The sequence below is a fragment of the Arachis ipaensis genome, chromosome B07 (genome assembly GCF_000816755.2).
Source record: "Arachis ipaensis cultivar K30076 chromosome B07, Araip1.1, whole genome shotgun sequence".
Lineage (NCBI taxonomy): Eukaryota > Viridiplantae > Streptophyta > Magnoliopsida > Fabales > Fabaceae > Arachis > Arachis ipaensis.
Genome location: NC_029791.2, coordinates 50,521,330 through 50,539,382, shown reverse-complemented (window position 1 = coordinate 50,539,382; position 18,053 = coordinate 50,521,330). Strand labels below are relative to the sequence as shown.

At 36.5% G+C, this 18,053-nt stretch overlaps 1 protein-coding gene across 2 annotated transcripts; it reads left to right on the top strand.

Moving 5' to 3' along the window:
* On the top strand, nucleotides 407–5,800 carry LOC107608916 (cryptochrome-1). Of its 2 annotated transcripts, XM_016310702.2 has the most exons (5): nucleotides 412–1,176; nucleotides 1,717–1,935; nucleotides 2,804–3,510; nucleotides 4,077–4,879; nucleotides 5,315–5,800. In XM_016310702.2, exons 1-5 carry the CDS (start codon nucleotides 861–863, stop codon nucleotides 5,316–5,318), a joined length of 2,049 nt encoding a protein of 682 aa, XP_016166188.1. In that variant the 5' UTR covers nucleotides 412–860; the 3' UTR covers nucleotides 5,319–5,800. The 2 variants fall into 2 exon arrangements, with proteins under 2 accessions (XP_020963720.1, XP_016166188.1); XM_021108061.1 differs by lacking the exon at nucleotides 5,315–5,800 and having other exon boundaries at nucleotides 407–1,176; nucleotides 4,077–4,883.

Genomic DNA, 18,053 nt, shown 5'->3' with positions numbered 1-18,053 from the left:
ACTAGGGTGCAACAATTTTAAATTTTAAATTTTATATGCACTGACTACAAAGATTACATGAACACCAGAGAATAGGAAGGAAGTTACAACAGTAGGAGCGGAAGATAATGTGCATGGTCCCCGGCAAATGCTGGTGCGAGCTAAGTTTAAAAAAAAGATATACATTATGATTTTTAATCTATCATTTTTTGATTCTCCATCCATGTCAAATTGTATAGAAGTATATGAACAGAAGTAACTAGAGACGTGGATGTGAGTTTGTTTGTTTTGTTCCATTCCATAGGATAATACAGAGAGAGAAAAAAATAAAAAAGAAAAAAAAAGCCTGAATTGTAAGTAAAATACACAAACAGGAAAAAATTAATAAATAAATAAATAGAAAGAAAAGAAAAAAAGTTGTGGCTGCAGTTTGTCTATCAATTCCATTCATTGTATCCCCACTCAGTTAACCAATCCTCTTCAATTGCTCTTCATTCTATTTTATCTCTCTCTCTCTCTCTCTCCTTGGACCTTTCTCAGTGTCTCTCATCATCTTCCCCATGTTGCAACTTGGGTAAAAGAACCCCAAAGATAATTGGAGAATTTTTCTTCCAAAGATTGTCCACCCCCCAAAGTGTTGGAGAGAAACAAGTAAAGAAAGAAGATAAGTGGCAAGGCTCAAATATCAAACTCTGCTTTTTCTTTTACCTCTTTTTGCTTAGAAAGGAACTAAATAAAAGGAAGCAGAAAGAGAGAGAAAAAAGCTAAACAGCATTTATTTCTCGGTAATTGGCATGGTTAAGAGATCTGGTACATATATAGTATAGGACAGGATAGCATATAGTATAGTGTGTATAGTGGTAGGGGTAATTTAGGAAATTATGTCAGGGGGTGGTGGTTGCAGCATAGTATGGTTCAGGAGAGATCTGAGGGTAGAGGATAACCCAGCACTAGCTGCAGGTGTTAGAGCTGGAGCAGTAGTTGCTGTGTTCATATATGCACCTGAGGAAGAAGGACAATACTACCCCGGAAGGGTATCAAGGTGGTGGTTAAAGAACAGCTTGGCTCACCTTGATTCTTCTCTTAGAAGCCTTGGTACCCCTCTCATCACTAAAAGATCCACTGATAGTGTTTCTTCTCTTTTGGATGTTGTTAAGTCCACTGGAGCTACTCAACTCTTCTTTAACCATTTATATGGTAACTTATCTATTCTTCCTTTTAATGGTTATCAAACTTTATAAGTTTAATTTCTTGAATCGGTTCTACTATGTTACTAATTCAAATTTGCGTAAGTTCTATCAATTTAAGCTCTACTGCATATATATGATGCAAAGGATTTTGGTAAGTTTAGTAATGAAACAACTTATGCAATATTATAGGATTCTTGTTTGTATCAATTCGAATAGTTTATTATTTGTTTAACTTGTCTCTTACTTTTTATGGTATGGCAGCAATTTAGGAAACGTGACATTACTTTTTTGGTATTTATGAGTCCATATCGTTTCTTAACGAGTCATTTAAGATGCTTTATCATGTTCATCTGTGATCGCTATTTATCTTTTTTGGTTCTTTTTCATAATCTCTGTTTCAGCTTCATGATGATACGTTACCTGAATTCATCGTTTGGTGTTTGCAAACCGAAATAATAATATATTATAGGACAGGGTGGAAAAAGAACTTTGTCTAAATGTTCATTTATTTATTTAATTTTTGGGAAATTTGTGTGGTTGTTTGCAGATCCATTGTCACTTATCAGGGATCACAGAGCAAAGGAGGTTCTGACTGCACAAGGCATAACCGTTCGTTCCTTCAATTCCGATTTGTTATATGAGCCGTGGGATGTCAATGATGCCAATGGCCAACCATTCACAACTTTTTCTGCTTTTTGGGAAAGATGCCTTAGCATGCCTTATGACCCACAAGCACCTCTTCTCCCACCTAAAAGGATTATTCCAGGTCTACCTTTTCTCTCTCTCACCATTGAAATTCACAGTTATATGAATTCACTGATTAGGTGCATATTGCATGCCAATTCGCCCACCAATTCACAATTCATTTGTATATTGCAACGTCGTGGGTATACTTCCCACATAACATATTTTACATGTGCGTACCGTATTGCGTTTCGTATAACTATTGTTTGAACTAGGAGCTATATATACTTAACTACTTTTTTAAGGTGATGGGTGAGCAAGCTAAAATTATTTTGTTAACGTGGCAATACATAATTACATTTTTGGATTTTTCTTTTTAAATTGACGGTGCATCAAAGATGAATTCAAAAGCATCCTCAAAATGGAGTTGGTTCAAGTGTTAGATGCTTGATTCCCCTTAAGCAAGGTCTTACCCTCTTAGGTTCGTCATGTTGATGGAAACATTCTCCACTTGAAGAGTTAGTCCCACTATGATGTGCATGTTTCCAGCTCATACTGGAACTCTTCCTGCAGAGGATAGTTGTGGCCTTTTATGGGGAAAAAGTGTAAACTAAACCAAACTAATAGGCATCAAAATATGCTTGTTCAATGATTGTTATTTTATTTCAATATATTCTTATAGAGATGTTGAATTCTAGCTACTGATATCATAATTGGCTTATTCTGCAAAATCTGTGTTTATGTGATTAGTTCTTTGATGGGTCATGCTATGGTGAAAAGTATTTTTCAATAAAAAGGCAAAGATTGTTCTTTTTACACTAGAAAGAAAATAGATAAATAAAAGCATCATATGCAATGCACGTTTTTTCCTGAGGATTATCGGTTATCATAAATCATTTGTCTAGATACTGATATTCACGTGCTAAATACAACTCTTTCGGTCTTTTCAGGAGATGTATCAAGGTGTCAGGGTGATACACTGGTGTTTGAAGATGAATCCGAGAAAGCAAGCAATGCACTTCTTGCACGAGCATGGTCACCAGGGTGGAGCAATGCTGATAAGGCCTTAACAGCATTTATAAACGGTCCCCTGATTGAGTATGCAAAGAATCGCAGGAAGGCCGATAGTGCCACAACCTCATTCCTCTCCCCACATTTGCATTTTGGCGAGGTGAGTGTCAAGAAAGTTTTCCATCTCGTCCGAATCAAGCAAGTCCTTTGGGCCAATGAAGGAAACCAGGCTGGTGAAGAAAGTGTGAATTTGTTTCTTAAGTCTATTGGTCTTAGAGAATATTCAAGGTACATCAGTTTCAACCACCCTTATAGTCATGAAAGGCCTCTTCTAGGCCACCTTAAGTTCTTTCCTTGGGTTATAAACGAGAGCCATTTCAAGGCATGGCGACAAGGCAGGACAGGCTATCCTTTGGTGGATGCTGGCATGCGAGAGCTATGGGCCACTGGCTGGCTGCATGATCGAATTCGTGTCGTGGTTTCCAGTTTCTTTGTGAAGGTTCTGCAGCTTCCTTGGAGATGGGGAATGAAATATTTTTGGGATACGCTCTTGGATGCAGATCTTGAGAGCGATGCTCTTGGTTGGCAGTACATATCTGGTACTCTTCCTGATGGCCGTGAATTCGACCGAATAGATAATCCACAGGTAAAGAAGACGCTGCTTATGTATAGAAGATGCATAATCTAGATTTATATTGGTCATTTGGATGGATGATAATCTGTTTCCATGTTTCTTATTCTTTTGGATATTGGATCGCTAAAAGGAAATCTGTGTCTTGTTATGCATAATCCAGATACACTTTCTTTCATTTATATAGATTTTACGAAGTTTATATTCTTCTATCTGCCATTGATATGTTTTCCAAGGTGAACTACAAAATAAGCATAAAAAGAATGTCTTTTTTCCCCCCTCTGAATCTTCCCTGTTGAAAAATTTGGACTAATCATGCATTCCAGTGACCTATGTATATGGTCAAATATGTGATTATTCACAACTTTGCAAATTGAATGGTCCTTTGTTCTTTCTGGTTGCAATTTTTTTAATTCATGTCCTTGTAACTCCAATTTCTATGGCAATAGGCTTGAATTTTGAGATTGTGATAATAAGCTTTGATATTGGCATTTTGACTTATATGATGCTGTCAAATTCTTGAAGATGATATATTTCTAGTGACTTATTTGTGTACTCATTTCAATTGTTGGATTTTCCAGTTTGAGGGATACAAGTTTGATCCAAATGGAGAATATGTTCGGCGCTGGCTTCCTGAACTTTCTAGATTGCCAACTGAATGGATACATCATCCATGGAATGCACCTGAATCTGTACTCCAAGCTGCTGGAATCGAACTTGGTTCTAACTACCCTCTTCCAATTGTAGGAATAGATGCAGCAAAAGCAAGACTTCAAGAAGCACTTATACAAATGTGGCAACTAGAAGCAGCTTCAAGAGCAGCAATCGAAAATGGAGTTGAGGAAGGGCTTGGAGACTCCACCGAATTGGCCCCCATTGCTTTCCCTGAAGACATACAGATGGAGGAAAGCCATGAACCTGTTAGGAACAATCCCCCGGTTGGTCCTAGGCGTTACGAGGATCAGATGGTCCCCAGTATGACTTCTTCCCTGGTGAGGGTGGAAGAGGAAGAGGCTTCCTCAGATCTTCGAAACTTGGCAGAAGAAAGCAGAGCTGAAGTGCCAACTAATGCAACTGCACAACAAAATGCAAGAGAGACGGTGAACCAAGGAGTGTTGCAGAATGTTAATAGAAACACACAAGTACAGCATAATAATACTACAGCGTGGCTGAGAAATGCGGCTGAAGATTCGACAGCAGAATCTTCAAGTAGTACTAGGAGAGAAAGGGATGGAGGAGTAGTTCCAGTATGGTCTCCCCCGTCTTCTAGTTATGCAGAGCCATTTGTAGATGATGAGAGTGGAATAGGAGCCAGTTCATCATACTTGCAGAATCATCCTCAGTCGCACAGATTAATGAATTGGACACGTCTACCTCAAACTGGGTGAGATTTCTCAAAGCACTTAGTTCTTTTTACTTGCAGAATCATCTTATGTATAAATCCTGCCAGCCATTTTCATTCATGTGTCCTATTTTCCAATCATTCACAAGGTGTTTGAAAACATTTTGAGCAAGAGTAATGAATTCAATTCTATTGTAAACTCAAATCCATGTGTTGGAACACCTTGTGTTATTATTAATGAATTGAATTATGATTTCGGAAACTAAAGCATAAAAATTCTTCTTTCCAATTGTTCTTTGCAGTTAGATTCGTCACATCACATGCTTTCTTTCTGCGTCTCTTTTTCTTTTTCACTTTCTGGTTCTTCTTATGTGAAGAGTGAACTGAAGTATTATTCACTTTTACTAGGAAAATCATCAAATCTATTCCAATTTCCTCCTTCTTGTTATGCTATTACAATTAACAAAATGATTGCAGGTAATCTGCATCCAAATCAAGCAGATTAGAACCCCGCAGGTGACAAATGCATTCACAAATCTTCTTTACCAGAAAAGTCGGGACGACGAACTCAATCCATGTTCATTTCCACTGGAAACAAACTCTGCTGCTCATTTCCTACATCATAATCCAGACTCGACATATGTTTAGCGACTGACCTTCAATTTGTATGGAAAATTTCGATTCCTACACAGTGCAGCTTCGTCTGCGGTCCCTCTTGCTTTTCGTGTACAATATTTGTAGGCTCCTATCCTACTTGTATAGTAATATATATTTTGTGCAGTGAGGGAGAAAGAGTCGCTGTAATAGGATCTCTGGCTCTCAAATAAACTCAAGTTTGCTCTTATATAAAAGTTAAGCCAGATATATTATACTTTTATGATCCCTCCTTTGGTTACATATTATGGCCTGTATAACACTTTTCAGCACTATTGGAAATTGCAGTTATCTTGGTGCACATATTAATGAAGCTTATCCATAGGTCATACTAAACTTATATGCGATAGGATATAGCATTACAAGTATATCTAATTACGTAATAATACTTCACTACAAATAATTATATTTTATATTCATTGCTTAAAAAGTTATCTAAAATAATGAATGTAATTAAATGATTGCGTAAAATATTTTACACCGTCAATATATTAAAATTAAATTCTAGAATATAAATACAGAGATAAAGATTAAAAATACATAAAATTATCTCAGGATTTACTGTGTTTGTTTTCCTATCAATATGTTCAAATACATTTATGTATCTCTATGTCTCTGTACAAGTCTTGTTACAAGTACCATACAAAAGAGATACCGAAAATGCTAGAACTTATCTATAAGGAATACAAAAAAGACATTGCTAAATTGTGTTAGAAAAATTAAGGTTCAATAAGAATCTATCTAATAGTGGAAGCACAAAAAATAATTTTTTCACAACCTGTGCAATTAAATAGACAACTCCAAAGATACTCTAAGTAGTAAATATAATAGCAGAAATTAAATAATCAAACACTAGATTTTTTATCGTGGAAAAATCCCCCAAAAGAGGGACAAAAAAATCCACCAAATTTGGTCCAGTAAAATCTTTCACTATCAAAATAATGGGTACACAATCAGTATTTCTAGTAGCACTAGTGCATCTCAACAATCAACAAAATACATAATTAAAACTGATAGAATCAACATAAACCCTCCACGAAGTGACTATCTCAAATCAGACAAAAGAGAAGACAATACAACTAGCAAATTATATTCTAATAATGTTTATCTCTACATCAGGAACAACATACTAAAATTTCATAAAAAATGAAACAAGTTTACAAATTTAATGTGTGAAGCATTGGACTGCCCTTTTCCTTTTTCTTCTTCTCTTTTCTCGATGCCAAAACCCTCTCTCCATATCTGTTTTCGTTTTCTTTCTTTTAAAATATGGAAGACACTAATACTCTCTCTCTCTTTTGTTTTTCTTTTATATGGCTTTGAGCCACTTCTTTTCCTTTTTATTTAAAGTGTGGGTCTCACTTGAGTTGGAGACCCACTAATAAATCTCTCTCACGTACTTAAGTCAGAATAGGCTGTTCTACTAATTTCGCTTTCTCTTTGCAAGAATCAAACTTCATTGCAGGTAAACTCTTAGTTATCATATCTGGATCATTGTTATTAGTATAGATCTTCTTAAGTGCATATGACTTCATCTCAAGCACTTGACGTATCTAATGATACCTCACCTCTATATGCTTCGATCTAGAATGAAATATTGAATTCTTACTGAGATGGATAGTACTTTGACTGTCATAAAATAATACAAGCTTCTCTTGATTGATGCCTAACTCTTGTAGAAATTTCTTTATCCACAAAAGTTCCTTAGAAGCTTTAACAATAGCAACGTATTCTGCCTCTGTAGTAGATAAAGTAACACATTTCTGAAGTCGAGATTGCCATAATACAGCTTCCCTTGCAAAAGTCATCATATAACCAGAAGTAAACTTCCTTGAATCAAGATCCCCAACCATATCTACATCTGTGTAATCACCTAACACAAGTTGGCCACTCCCAAAACATAAAAAACTCTGGAAATACCATTAAGGTATCTGAGAATCCATTTCACTGCTTGCCAGTGTTTCTTGTTAGGATTAAAGAGAAAATGACTAAAAACTCCAACAGCATGAGCAATATCCGGCCTGGTACAAATCATAGCATATATCAAACTGCCAACCACAAATGCATATAGAATCTTCTTCATTTCTTATTTTTCTTTCTCACTTGTAGGACATTGCTACAAACTCAGCTTGAAATGACTAGCAAGTGGAGTACTAACAGGTTTGGAATTACTCTTGTTAAACCTCTCTAAAACCTTCTCAATATACTTCTGCTGTGAGAATCACAATTTCCCATTCTTCCTGTCACAAGTGATGCTCATGCTAAGGATTTTCTTTGCAGGACCCAAATCATTCATAGCAAAGAATTGGTTTAAGTCTTTCTTAAGACTTTCAATATTCTTAGCATCATGACCAATAATCAACATGTCATCAACATAAAACAAGAGAATTATAAAATCACCATTAGAGAATTTCTTAACATACACACAATAATCAGAAGAAGTCTTACCATACCCATGACCTTTTACGAAGGAATCAAACTTCGTGTACCACTACCTTGGTGCTTACTTCAGCCCATATACGCTCTTCTTAACTTGCATACAAGATGCTCCTTTTCTTTAACTTCGAAACCCTCTCGTTGCTCCATATAAATTTCTTTATCTATGTCACCATGAAGGAATACTGTCTTCACATCAATCTATTCAACCTCTAAATTTAAACTAGCCGCTAATCCAAATACAACTTGAATAGAGGACATCTTCACAACTGGAGAAAAAATCTCCTCAAGATCAATACCTTTCTTCTGCTCAAAGCCTTTCACAACCAACCAAACTTTGTACCTTGGTCGTGAGATATTTTCATCCGCTTTCAATTTGAACACCAATTTATTCTTGAATGCTCTCTTACTACTCGACAACTTCATCAATTCAAACGTATAATTCTCATGCAAGGATTGATTTCTTCTTGCATGGCCTTCAACCAATCTTCTTTATGTTCATCAGACATAGCTTCTTGGTAGCACTCTGGTTCTTCAGTCTCAGTGCTCATTACATACTCATGAGTATTTCGGAGAAAGATGACGCTCTCTAGTATATCTTCTCAACTTAGGCTCAACTGATGGTTCAGGTGAAACTTCAATATCTAGTGGAACTTTTGCATCTGATACCTCAGGTTAAGGTGTAGGTTCATCAAATAAATCATCACCATCATTATCATCTTGTATATCTCCCCCATTAACAAGAGGTCTAGTGGAAGGACTAGGTTCATTATCAGCAGAATATCTAACAATTATTGTTGGCTTATCTATCTTCTCAAGATCTTCAATAGTTTGGTCTTCAAGAAAAAATCACATCTCGGTTTCTAATTATTTTGTTGATGTAAGACCTAGAATACTTGAAAAGTCTTATCATGATCAAGTCTCAAATCCTACAGTTATTTATAGCCTTAATTTCAGAGCTCATTTTATTAAAGATAATTGAGGCAAGTTTTGATTTATTGGATTTGAGATAAGTTATGATTATTATCCAATTTTATAATTATTGGATTATTTTCTATATTTAAAGTATAAGGTTGATAGTTATGAAATAATAAGGATTTTATATAATTTGGATTAGATAAGTAATATTTTAAATATTAATATTGTTATTTTGGAAAATAAAGAAATTAAGTATATTATTTCTAATTATTTGGTTGGGACATTTTATTGAAAATAATTTGTAAAAATGAGGAGCAAATAGTATTTATTATGGAATATCTTTCATTTTGTATCAATTTTCGAGGGCGAAAATTTTTATAAGGTGGGTAGAATGTAAGACCTAGAATACTTGAAAAGTCTTATCATGATCAAGTCTCAAATCCTACAGTTATTTATAGCCTTAATTTCAGAGCTTATTTTATTAAAGATAATTGAGGCAAGTTTTGATTTATTGGATTTGAGATAAGTTATGATTATTATCAAATTTTATAATTATTGGATTATTTTCTATATTTAAAGTATAAGGTTGATAGTTATGAAATAACAAGGATTTTATATGATTTGGATTAGATAAGTAATATTTTAAATATTAATATTGTTATTTTGGAAAATAAAGAAATTAAGTATATTATTTCTAATTATTTGGTTGGGACATTTTATTGAAAATAATTTGTAAAAATGAGGAGTAAATAGTATTTTCTATATACAATTAGTGTTGGATTTAATTGGGGTTTCAATTACTATATTATCCCTGATTTTAAGTGAAATTACTAAAATATCCCTAACCCTAATTTTACTCAAAAACCCTAACCCAGTTACCCGGTTCCCCTGAGCCCAGCAGCAGCAACACTTCCCCTTTCCCAAATCAAAGCGCAGCCACACCTCCACCCCTGCTTCATCCCCTTCGGTGTAACGCACCCTAAGTCCCTATTTTAGCGCCGCAACCCTCCTTACAGCCGCCACCCTTTCTTCTTCCTTTTAGCAAACCTGCAACACGACAACTTCAGAGAAGAAACGGAAATCAAAAAGGGGGAAACTGAGCCAGAATGAGGGAAGGAGAGGAAAGAATGGCGTCGCCGGCGTGTCGGGCTTCACCACCGCCGTCGCATCGCTGTCGTCAGCCCTGCGAGTTGTCACCCGCACCGCTGCCGTCGAATCTCCGCAATGCTGTCGCCACTGTTCGCGCAGAAGAGGGTTGAGGAAATAGCTGCCGTATGCGAGCTAGAGGAGCTCGTCCTCGCCGATCTGCTGCCGTTGGGATCACGTACAGGGAACACGCGAGATGGGTGGTGCGCCGTTGGAGCCACATCGTCGTGTCCCTTACTGTCGCCGCCGCGATGGAGAGCGAGAGGCAGAGAGCTCGCGGTGGGGGAAGGGTCAAGCGCCGTCGTGCCGTGCGAAGCTATCCCCGCCGTTCCTGCCATCGTCAATGCCACCGAGGCTCCGACCGTTATCGTTGTTGAGGGAGCTCGCCGGAGTTGCTGGAGGCTGCCACCGCTCTATCTGGTCCTGTGTTGAGTTGCGCTGGTAAGCCTCTGCTGCCAGAAAACGTCCTTGCTGTTGCGTTGCCGGAGTTCTGACAGCCGGAAAACCTCGCTGCCGCTGTGGTTGTAGTCCACTGTATGGCCGCCGGAGAAAACCGCCTTGGCCGCATAAACCACCGCCGGTAAGGGTCCTTGCAGTCGGTTCTAATTCTTTCTGTTCCTAGGTTTTTATGGTTATGACGTTGTCGTGTAGTCGCGGTTGTCATGGTCGGAATTCGTCTCCACTGCTGCTTGAGGTGGCTGCCGGGCTGCCGCTGAACCGGTTTGAAGAACGCCATTGTTCCGGTTCAGCCGTTCCTCCTTCGATTCGGTAAGCGTTTCGATTTGAAAGCTTTTTCGTTATTATTCTGTTATCTCACGCTGAGGTTTGTGGCGTTAATTGCTATAAGATTGAGTTCGGTTGTTGTATGTTGCGATTAGATTTGTTGAGACTGTTGCGAAAGTGGCTTGGAGCTGAGGTTTTGGTTGCCATCCGTTCGGTTTGAGGCAGAAAGGACTCCATGAGGCGTTTGGGTTATGGAGTTGTGTTTTGAGGTAGGGGCGCTTTCCAAAAACTATATTTTGTATATTGGAAATATTACATATGGATACTGATGTGAGATATGGTGTATTTAGTGATTGTATCTACCTTATGTATTATTTGATTGACTCGAATGATTATGGATGTTTGTTTGGCTGAATTATTGTGCGGCTTTGTGAAATGTAATGTTTTGGAGTTGATTCTTTAAAGGCTTGAAATATGAGTTTAATCCGTTGAGGATTGGTTTGAATCGTGTCAATTATTCTGATGATGTGAAAGATAGAATACTTTTGAAATTCAGCCTGGGGTGCTTTAATTGATTTGGTTTTGATAAATGACTTATCGCTGAACTGATTCTTTAAAGCTTTGGAAATGAGTTAATTCGGTTGATATTGGTGTGATTTTGAAACAGTTTCTTTGAGATGTGCCAATGAGGCGACTGTTGGATTTAGTTTGATTTTGAATTGATTTTGGATTTTGGGCTGTTGGAAAAGGATTGTGGAATGGTTTTTGTTGGGACCCGAACCGGGTGGCAAAGTCCAAGTTTTAGGAGAGATGCTGCCGGAATTTCTATAAAATCCGAGTCTTTATTGAAAGGTTGTTTGGAAAAATGATGAGTTAAAGACTTCTACTATTTTATTTGAATTATCAAGAAAAGGATGATTCATGCTTTTGAAATGAATTATTAAAGAGGAAATTGTGATTTAGTCTTGCTTCTTAAGAAAGACATTGTATCTCTTTCAGAAAAAAAGTTATTTAGATGAAACTTATGTTTTAAAGCTGTTTTAAATGTGACAAGGGCAATGCCTTTGAATTTGACTTGAGGGTTTCAATTAGAGGAGTTTCAATGACGTTGAAAGAACTTGAATGTCTATTGACAAGTCGCCGTGGTTGGAAAGAGATGAACTGATGGTTGATTTCGGTTTTATGTTTCTGGTTTGGAATAAAATTATGAAAGGCTATTTTGGTTCCGCATAGATAAACCGTTTTGAAAGGCTTTTGAGTTTTTGAGAATTGAACGGTTCTTCTTTCTGAAAAGATTTCCGACTTTACTTTCATTGTAAACCGTTGTTTTTGAAAAGAGGCATATGACGGTTATGAATCACTGGTGCGATTATCTTCATGTATCCTATTACAGTAATTCCCAAAAAGCCTCTACTGAGAACCCTTTCGAGGATGATGTTCTCACCCCCCTACATTTTTCCCCTTTCAGGATATGGGCGCAGAAGTTACGAAGAGCTTATTTAATTGTTGTTGTGATGCTCTGTATTGTTTTAGTTATGGTTTATTGTACCCTCGCCTTTATCTTGATATATTCTGTAAGAGGGATAGGAATTGTATTGGATTATGCTTGTAATAATATTTATATATATGTATGTATATATATATATATATGTATGTACTCTTTATGAGTTTCTGTAAGTTGTATGGTATGTATGGATGTACGTTGTATGGTAAAAGTATTTTTGGGAGCGGTATTGCGGTTTAAAGTGTCAAACAGGCTCATATTTTAGTATTAAATAGTATAAGTGTCATCGTAATATCTGAGCTATCAGAGTTGCGCAGCCGGAAGCGTTGCCTTTGGTAGTCAGGGTATTACAGAAAGGGACAGCCGTGAATTATATAGAAGTCTTTCCAAATTAAACAAGTATATGCACATGTTACTATTCATATAGAAAGGGAAGCCGTGAATCAAATATATATGGATTTGTAAAAAAAATAATGATAATAAAAAAATGTATATTCCTGTATTCATTGAAATAGCTTTGAACTTGTCCTTTTGCGTTGTGCATTTTAACTCCGGATTTCGAATTCATTCTTTGAGAAATTGTTGATTCAGTTTTTCTTTTACTTGACAGTGATTCCAGCTAATTTTGAGATTTTTATAAAAAAAAAAAATTGCTGTTGACTAGATATACACTTATCTATATGTGGAACTTTGAAGATTTCTTATGCAGTTTAACAACTATTTAGTTCTAATACCTCACTTGTACTTTTACTGGTTTGCGGAACTGCATTTGCTTCAAATACAATTTGACTTTCTAGTAATTTTACTATAGTTCTAATACACATCTTCATTTGATTATGTATTCGCGTACTTTTCAAAATTTTGGAAAGAGAGGATCTCTCGCTTTTATCCCGGTTGAGTTTCGTTTGATAAGCTTTACTTAACTTATTTTGAATTGAGTTTGGTTTAGCACATGTTGCCTTTGGTAGTCAGGGTATTACAGTTGATCACCAGATCCCATAATCTGTAACCAAAGTCTTCATGACAATAACCCATGAAGATACACTGCTTTGACTTTCCATCAAGTTTGGACCTTTCATATCTTAGAATGTGAACAAAAGTCCTACAGCCGAACACTCGCAAGTGACTATAAGAGACATCTTTTCCTCTTCAAACTTTCTCTGAAACATCACCATTTAGTGAAACTAGAGAAAATTTGATCAGATCTACTACAGTCCTCATCCCTTCACCCCAAAAAGATTTAGACAACTTTTCATAAAAGAGCATACATCTGACTCTATCATTGATAGTGTGATTCATTCTTTCTGCAACTCTATTATGTTGAGGAGTCTTAGGAACTGTCTTCCCAAGCTTAATTTCATGTCCTTTGACATACTCTTCAAATGGACTTCTGTGTTCACTACCATTATCTGTTCAAACATATTTCAATTTTTTTCTATTTCTCTTTCAATACTTGCATGAAAGTGTTTGAAGATACCGAACACTTGGCCTTTAGATTTCAAAATAGAAGTTCACATTTTTTGAGAACAATAATCAATAAAAATACAAAGTATGATGCACTGTCTAGTGTCTTAACATCCATAGTGCAAACATCAATGTGAACTAAATCTAGAACATGTGATTTTCTATAAGGTCCAGAACTATGAAATGATACTCTAGCATGCTTTCCAACAAAACAATGAGTACAAGTATTTAAAGTTGTATATTTCGGAAAGTGAGTGCTTCTTGGCTAAGACACTTAGTCTTTTTTCGCTCAAGTGACTAAGACTCATATGCTACAAATCAGAAGTCAGCTACATTTACCTCTTTTTTGCACAAATTTTCTTGCACACTATTGTCTTCTTTAACAACAATGAAAGTACCTTTGATAATCTTACATTTTTCACTACCAAAAGAAGCGCAATATCCCTCTTGATCCAATGCTTTCACTGAAATCAGATTGAACCACATATCTGACACATGCCTAACATTCTTCAACTGCAACTTGCATCCCATGTTGGTTTCAAGCCACATATCACCCATACCAATGATATCACATACTCCTTCATCTTTCAATTTGATCTTAACAAAATTTTCAACAGTATAAAAAGTGAAAAAATTACACCTCGAAGTGACATAACATAAGGCACCAGAGTCCATAATTCAAGTGGAATCATCACAGACAAGATTAACATAATTTCCATCATATGTGATAAGAACATCTTTATAAACAATAGTAACAGTTTCTTTATCACTATTTTTACTTTTGTCTTCGTTTCATCCCTTTTATTGTTCTCTTTTCAAGAACCTACAATACCTATTAATATGCCCTGGCTTTTCACAGTGGTGACAAATGAACTCCTTTTTTAGCTTGTACTTTCCTCTTGACTTGCTTCGACTCTCTAACCTATCAGAACTGAGGTTTTCTACTTTGACTTCTCTCCTGTAACTCTGAAACAAGTACTTCTAACTGGGAGGAGGCATTAATCAAACCTCGCTCTCTTCTTCTGCCTTCTTCATTCAACATGCTCTCTTTAACCATTGCTAACGTCAACTTTCCTTTTGGAGTTGAATTAATCAGTGTTACAATCAGAACTTTTCAACTATCAGGTAAAGAACTCAACAACAACAAGGCTTGCAATTCATCATTTAAAGTGATTTCATTATTTGTCAGTTAGTTTATCGTCTCCTGAAAAATACTTAAGTACTCCGGCATTGATTTACCTTTAATATACCTCATATTAACAAGCTTCCTAATAAAGAATGTTTTGTTTTGCACATTCTTTCTCTCGTATAACTCTTTCAATTTTTTCTCATCTTCTTGGAATTCGTTTCGGTGTCAACATATGGATACACGTTAAAATCGAGCCATTGCCTAATCAAAGCAACTGTCTTCCGATTCAACTTCTTCCATTCAGCATCAGATTTAGTACCTTTGGATTTATCCCCCTCCACAGGATCATACAAGTCCTTTCTATACGACATATCTTCTATAAGGGTCTTCTAAATCGAGTAATTTTTGGAATTCAATTTGACCATATTTGCCTCATGAGTATTTTCCTTCATTTAATTAGTGCAAAAATAAACAACCAAAGCTCTGAATACTATTTTGTTGAAAAAATTGAGGTTCAACAAGAACCTGCCTAACAGAAGAAGCACCAAAAATAATTTTTTTACAACTTGTGCAATTTAAATAGGTAACTCCAAAGATACTACAAGTAGCAAATATAATGGCAGAAATTAAATAATTAAACATTAGAATTTTATATCGTAGGAAAATTCCCAAAACTAGGGACAAAAAATCCGCGGGACCTAGTCTAGTAGAATCTTTTACTATCAAAATAATAGGTGTACAATCAGTCTTTCTAGTAGCACTAGGGCACACATATCAATAATTAATAAAATACATCGTCAAAACTGATAGAATCAACATAAATCTTCTACAAAGTGGGTATCTCAAATCAGACACAAGAGAAGACAATACAAGTAGGAAGTTATATTCTAATGTTCATTTCTACACCATGAATAACATACTAAAATTTCATAAAAAAATGGAGAAAGTTTATCAATTTAATATGTATAACATTAGACTGTTTTTTTTCTTTTTCTTTTTTTTCTTCTCTTCTCGATGCCGAAACTCTCTTCTTCTCTGTTTTTATTTTCTTTCTCTCAAAATATAGAAGACACTAATACTCTTTCTTTTATTTTTCTTTTATGTGGCTTTGGGTCACTTTTTTTTTATTTAAAGTGTGAGTCTCATTTGAATTTGGGACCTACCAATAAATTATTTTATTATTATTTTTTTTTAGTCTCAATTTATTAGTTCACGTTATTCATATTGCATAAATTAGTCAAATTATCCTATGTTTGATCGAAGAGGATGCAAATATATGCAATAATGTAGTAGTATCACTTTATGGTCTACTTGGTTTTATTTTCTGGCCAATGCTATGGTGTTGAAATGAAAATTTTTCAGCACCTACTAAAATGACGAGGACACATGTTACAAATGACGCATGTTAATATGGATGTGATGGGATAAAAGATGAACTCAGTGGAAGCAGCAGTTGACAGAAATTTGTTGGAGATACATGAGGTAATTATGTGAGTGATTAATTGAGTGAATTGGGTGATTAATTATTTTTTAATTTTTATAAGAATTGGTCCTTTTTTTTTGAAGGTTGTGGGTGGGCTTTCTTTGAAAGAAAAGTTTCTGTATAAAGACCTCTATATAGTTCGAGCATAGCCTAACTTGGGCATGGATTTATGTGCCGTGTGTGTTTGGCGTTTCGGTGTGCATAGCATTTAATTTTGGCATATCGGTGCGCCAAAAGACGAGAGTCGTTGGATCTTTCTTATTTTTTTATTCGACGGTATAGATCACTTGTTACTTCTCTTTTTTGATTGGCTATTGACTGCTTTTTTGTCAGAGAAATTATTTTGCAAAATTTAATTTCTTGCTGATTTTTTTGTTAGATCTGAAAACTAATGGGGTTATATAAAAAAATTATAAATTCTTAAGTTAAAATTAATTACGGTTAATGATTGTGTATTTCGTTAACTAAGACTCTTTCTTCTTAATTACCAAATTGGAAAAAAAATGCACACTCTCTCACGCCGTATTCCAACGCACTCAGCTACCTCCACTGGGGGAGTGAGCCCACATATCGGGTCGTTCCAACCCGAATAACGGTTAAATGTGGTTACGGGTTCGAATCATCAAGCTTCTCCCAGGGAGTCGGGTCGACCCGAACGAACTGGCAGAGTGCATGCGCCATCCTGTTCCGAGGGTTACCAGAAACTGTAGGTCGATCTCGGACGAGATCTTCTGTGTTGATCGGAGTTGACGTATCCGGCTGATAAGCGGCAGCCGGAGCTGTCGTGTCTGACTTGTGGGACTGGCTGCACTGCTGATCCTTCGTCACCGGAGGGTGGGGGGTACCTGCAAGAGACTCCGATGCTTAAGTTAGCATGGGTATTAAACAGGCTTTTTGTGGAATCAGAGTAGGAGTTATACCTGGGTGCTCCAGTGTATTTATAATAGCGTGGGCTGACCTTTTTAGATAAGATAAGTTAGTTATCTTATCTTATCTTATCTTATCTTTGGGTGAGGTCAGCTTATCTTCAAGGGAACTGCCTTTATCTCTATAGGCTTGGACTGCCTTTGGATTTGGGTCGTGTTCCTCTATTTGGGCCCTTTACTGGGCTTTCCTGGCAGTTTGGCCGAGTTCTTTGAGAAGAGGCCGGATAGTCGGACCTGTCGAGGTCGGTCGCCTTGTCGCTAAACATCCCGGGTCGGGTAGCTCGACCCAGGGTATGAACAGTGCCCCTGCTCGAGCTCGGTCTTTCTTTTTGAGGTCGAGTCTTAGTCTTAGGACTTCAATCCTTCTCTGATGAAGCCGAACTCGAGCATTTGTCAACTTCTTTCTTTGTAGAGTCTTCCTTTTTTGAATGTGGAACGTTTTCTTCTAAAAGCGCGCGCTTTTGTATTAGCGTTCTATTCTTGGGAACGTGTGAGGGTTTAATACCTTCATTAATTGTTTTTTAGTGCTCCATTTCCCTTGGCCCATTTATTTTGAATTTCTCACACAAAAACGGTTTCTCTTCTTCGTTTTTCTTTGTAACTTCCCCCTTTACTCTCTCGCTTTCTGTTTTCGCCTAAATTTTGCATTTCTTGCGTTGCAGCGTCATTCGGCAATTTCTGGGTGATTTCATCTTTCAATCTCCTTCAAGGCTTCCTCCTTCGTTCAGGTTGGTTTTTCTTTTTTTGTACTTCTTTCGTTGTTTTGCCTTCAGCTTTTGATAGGGTTTTGATTTTTCTCTTGAAGTCTGAATCTTTTCGTATTACTGTGCGCC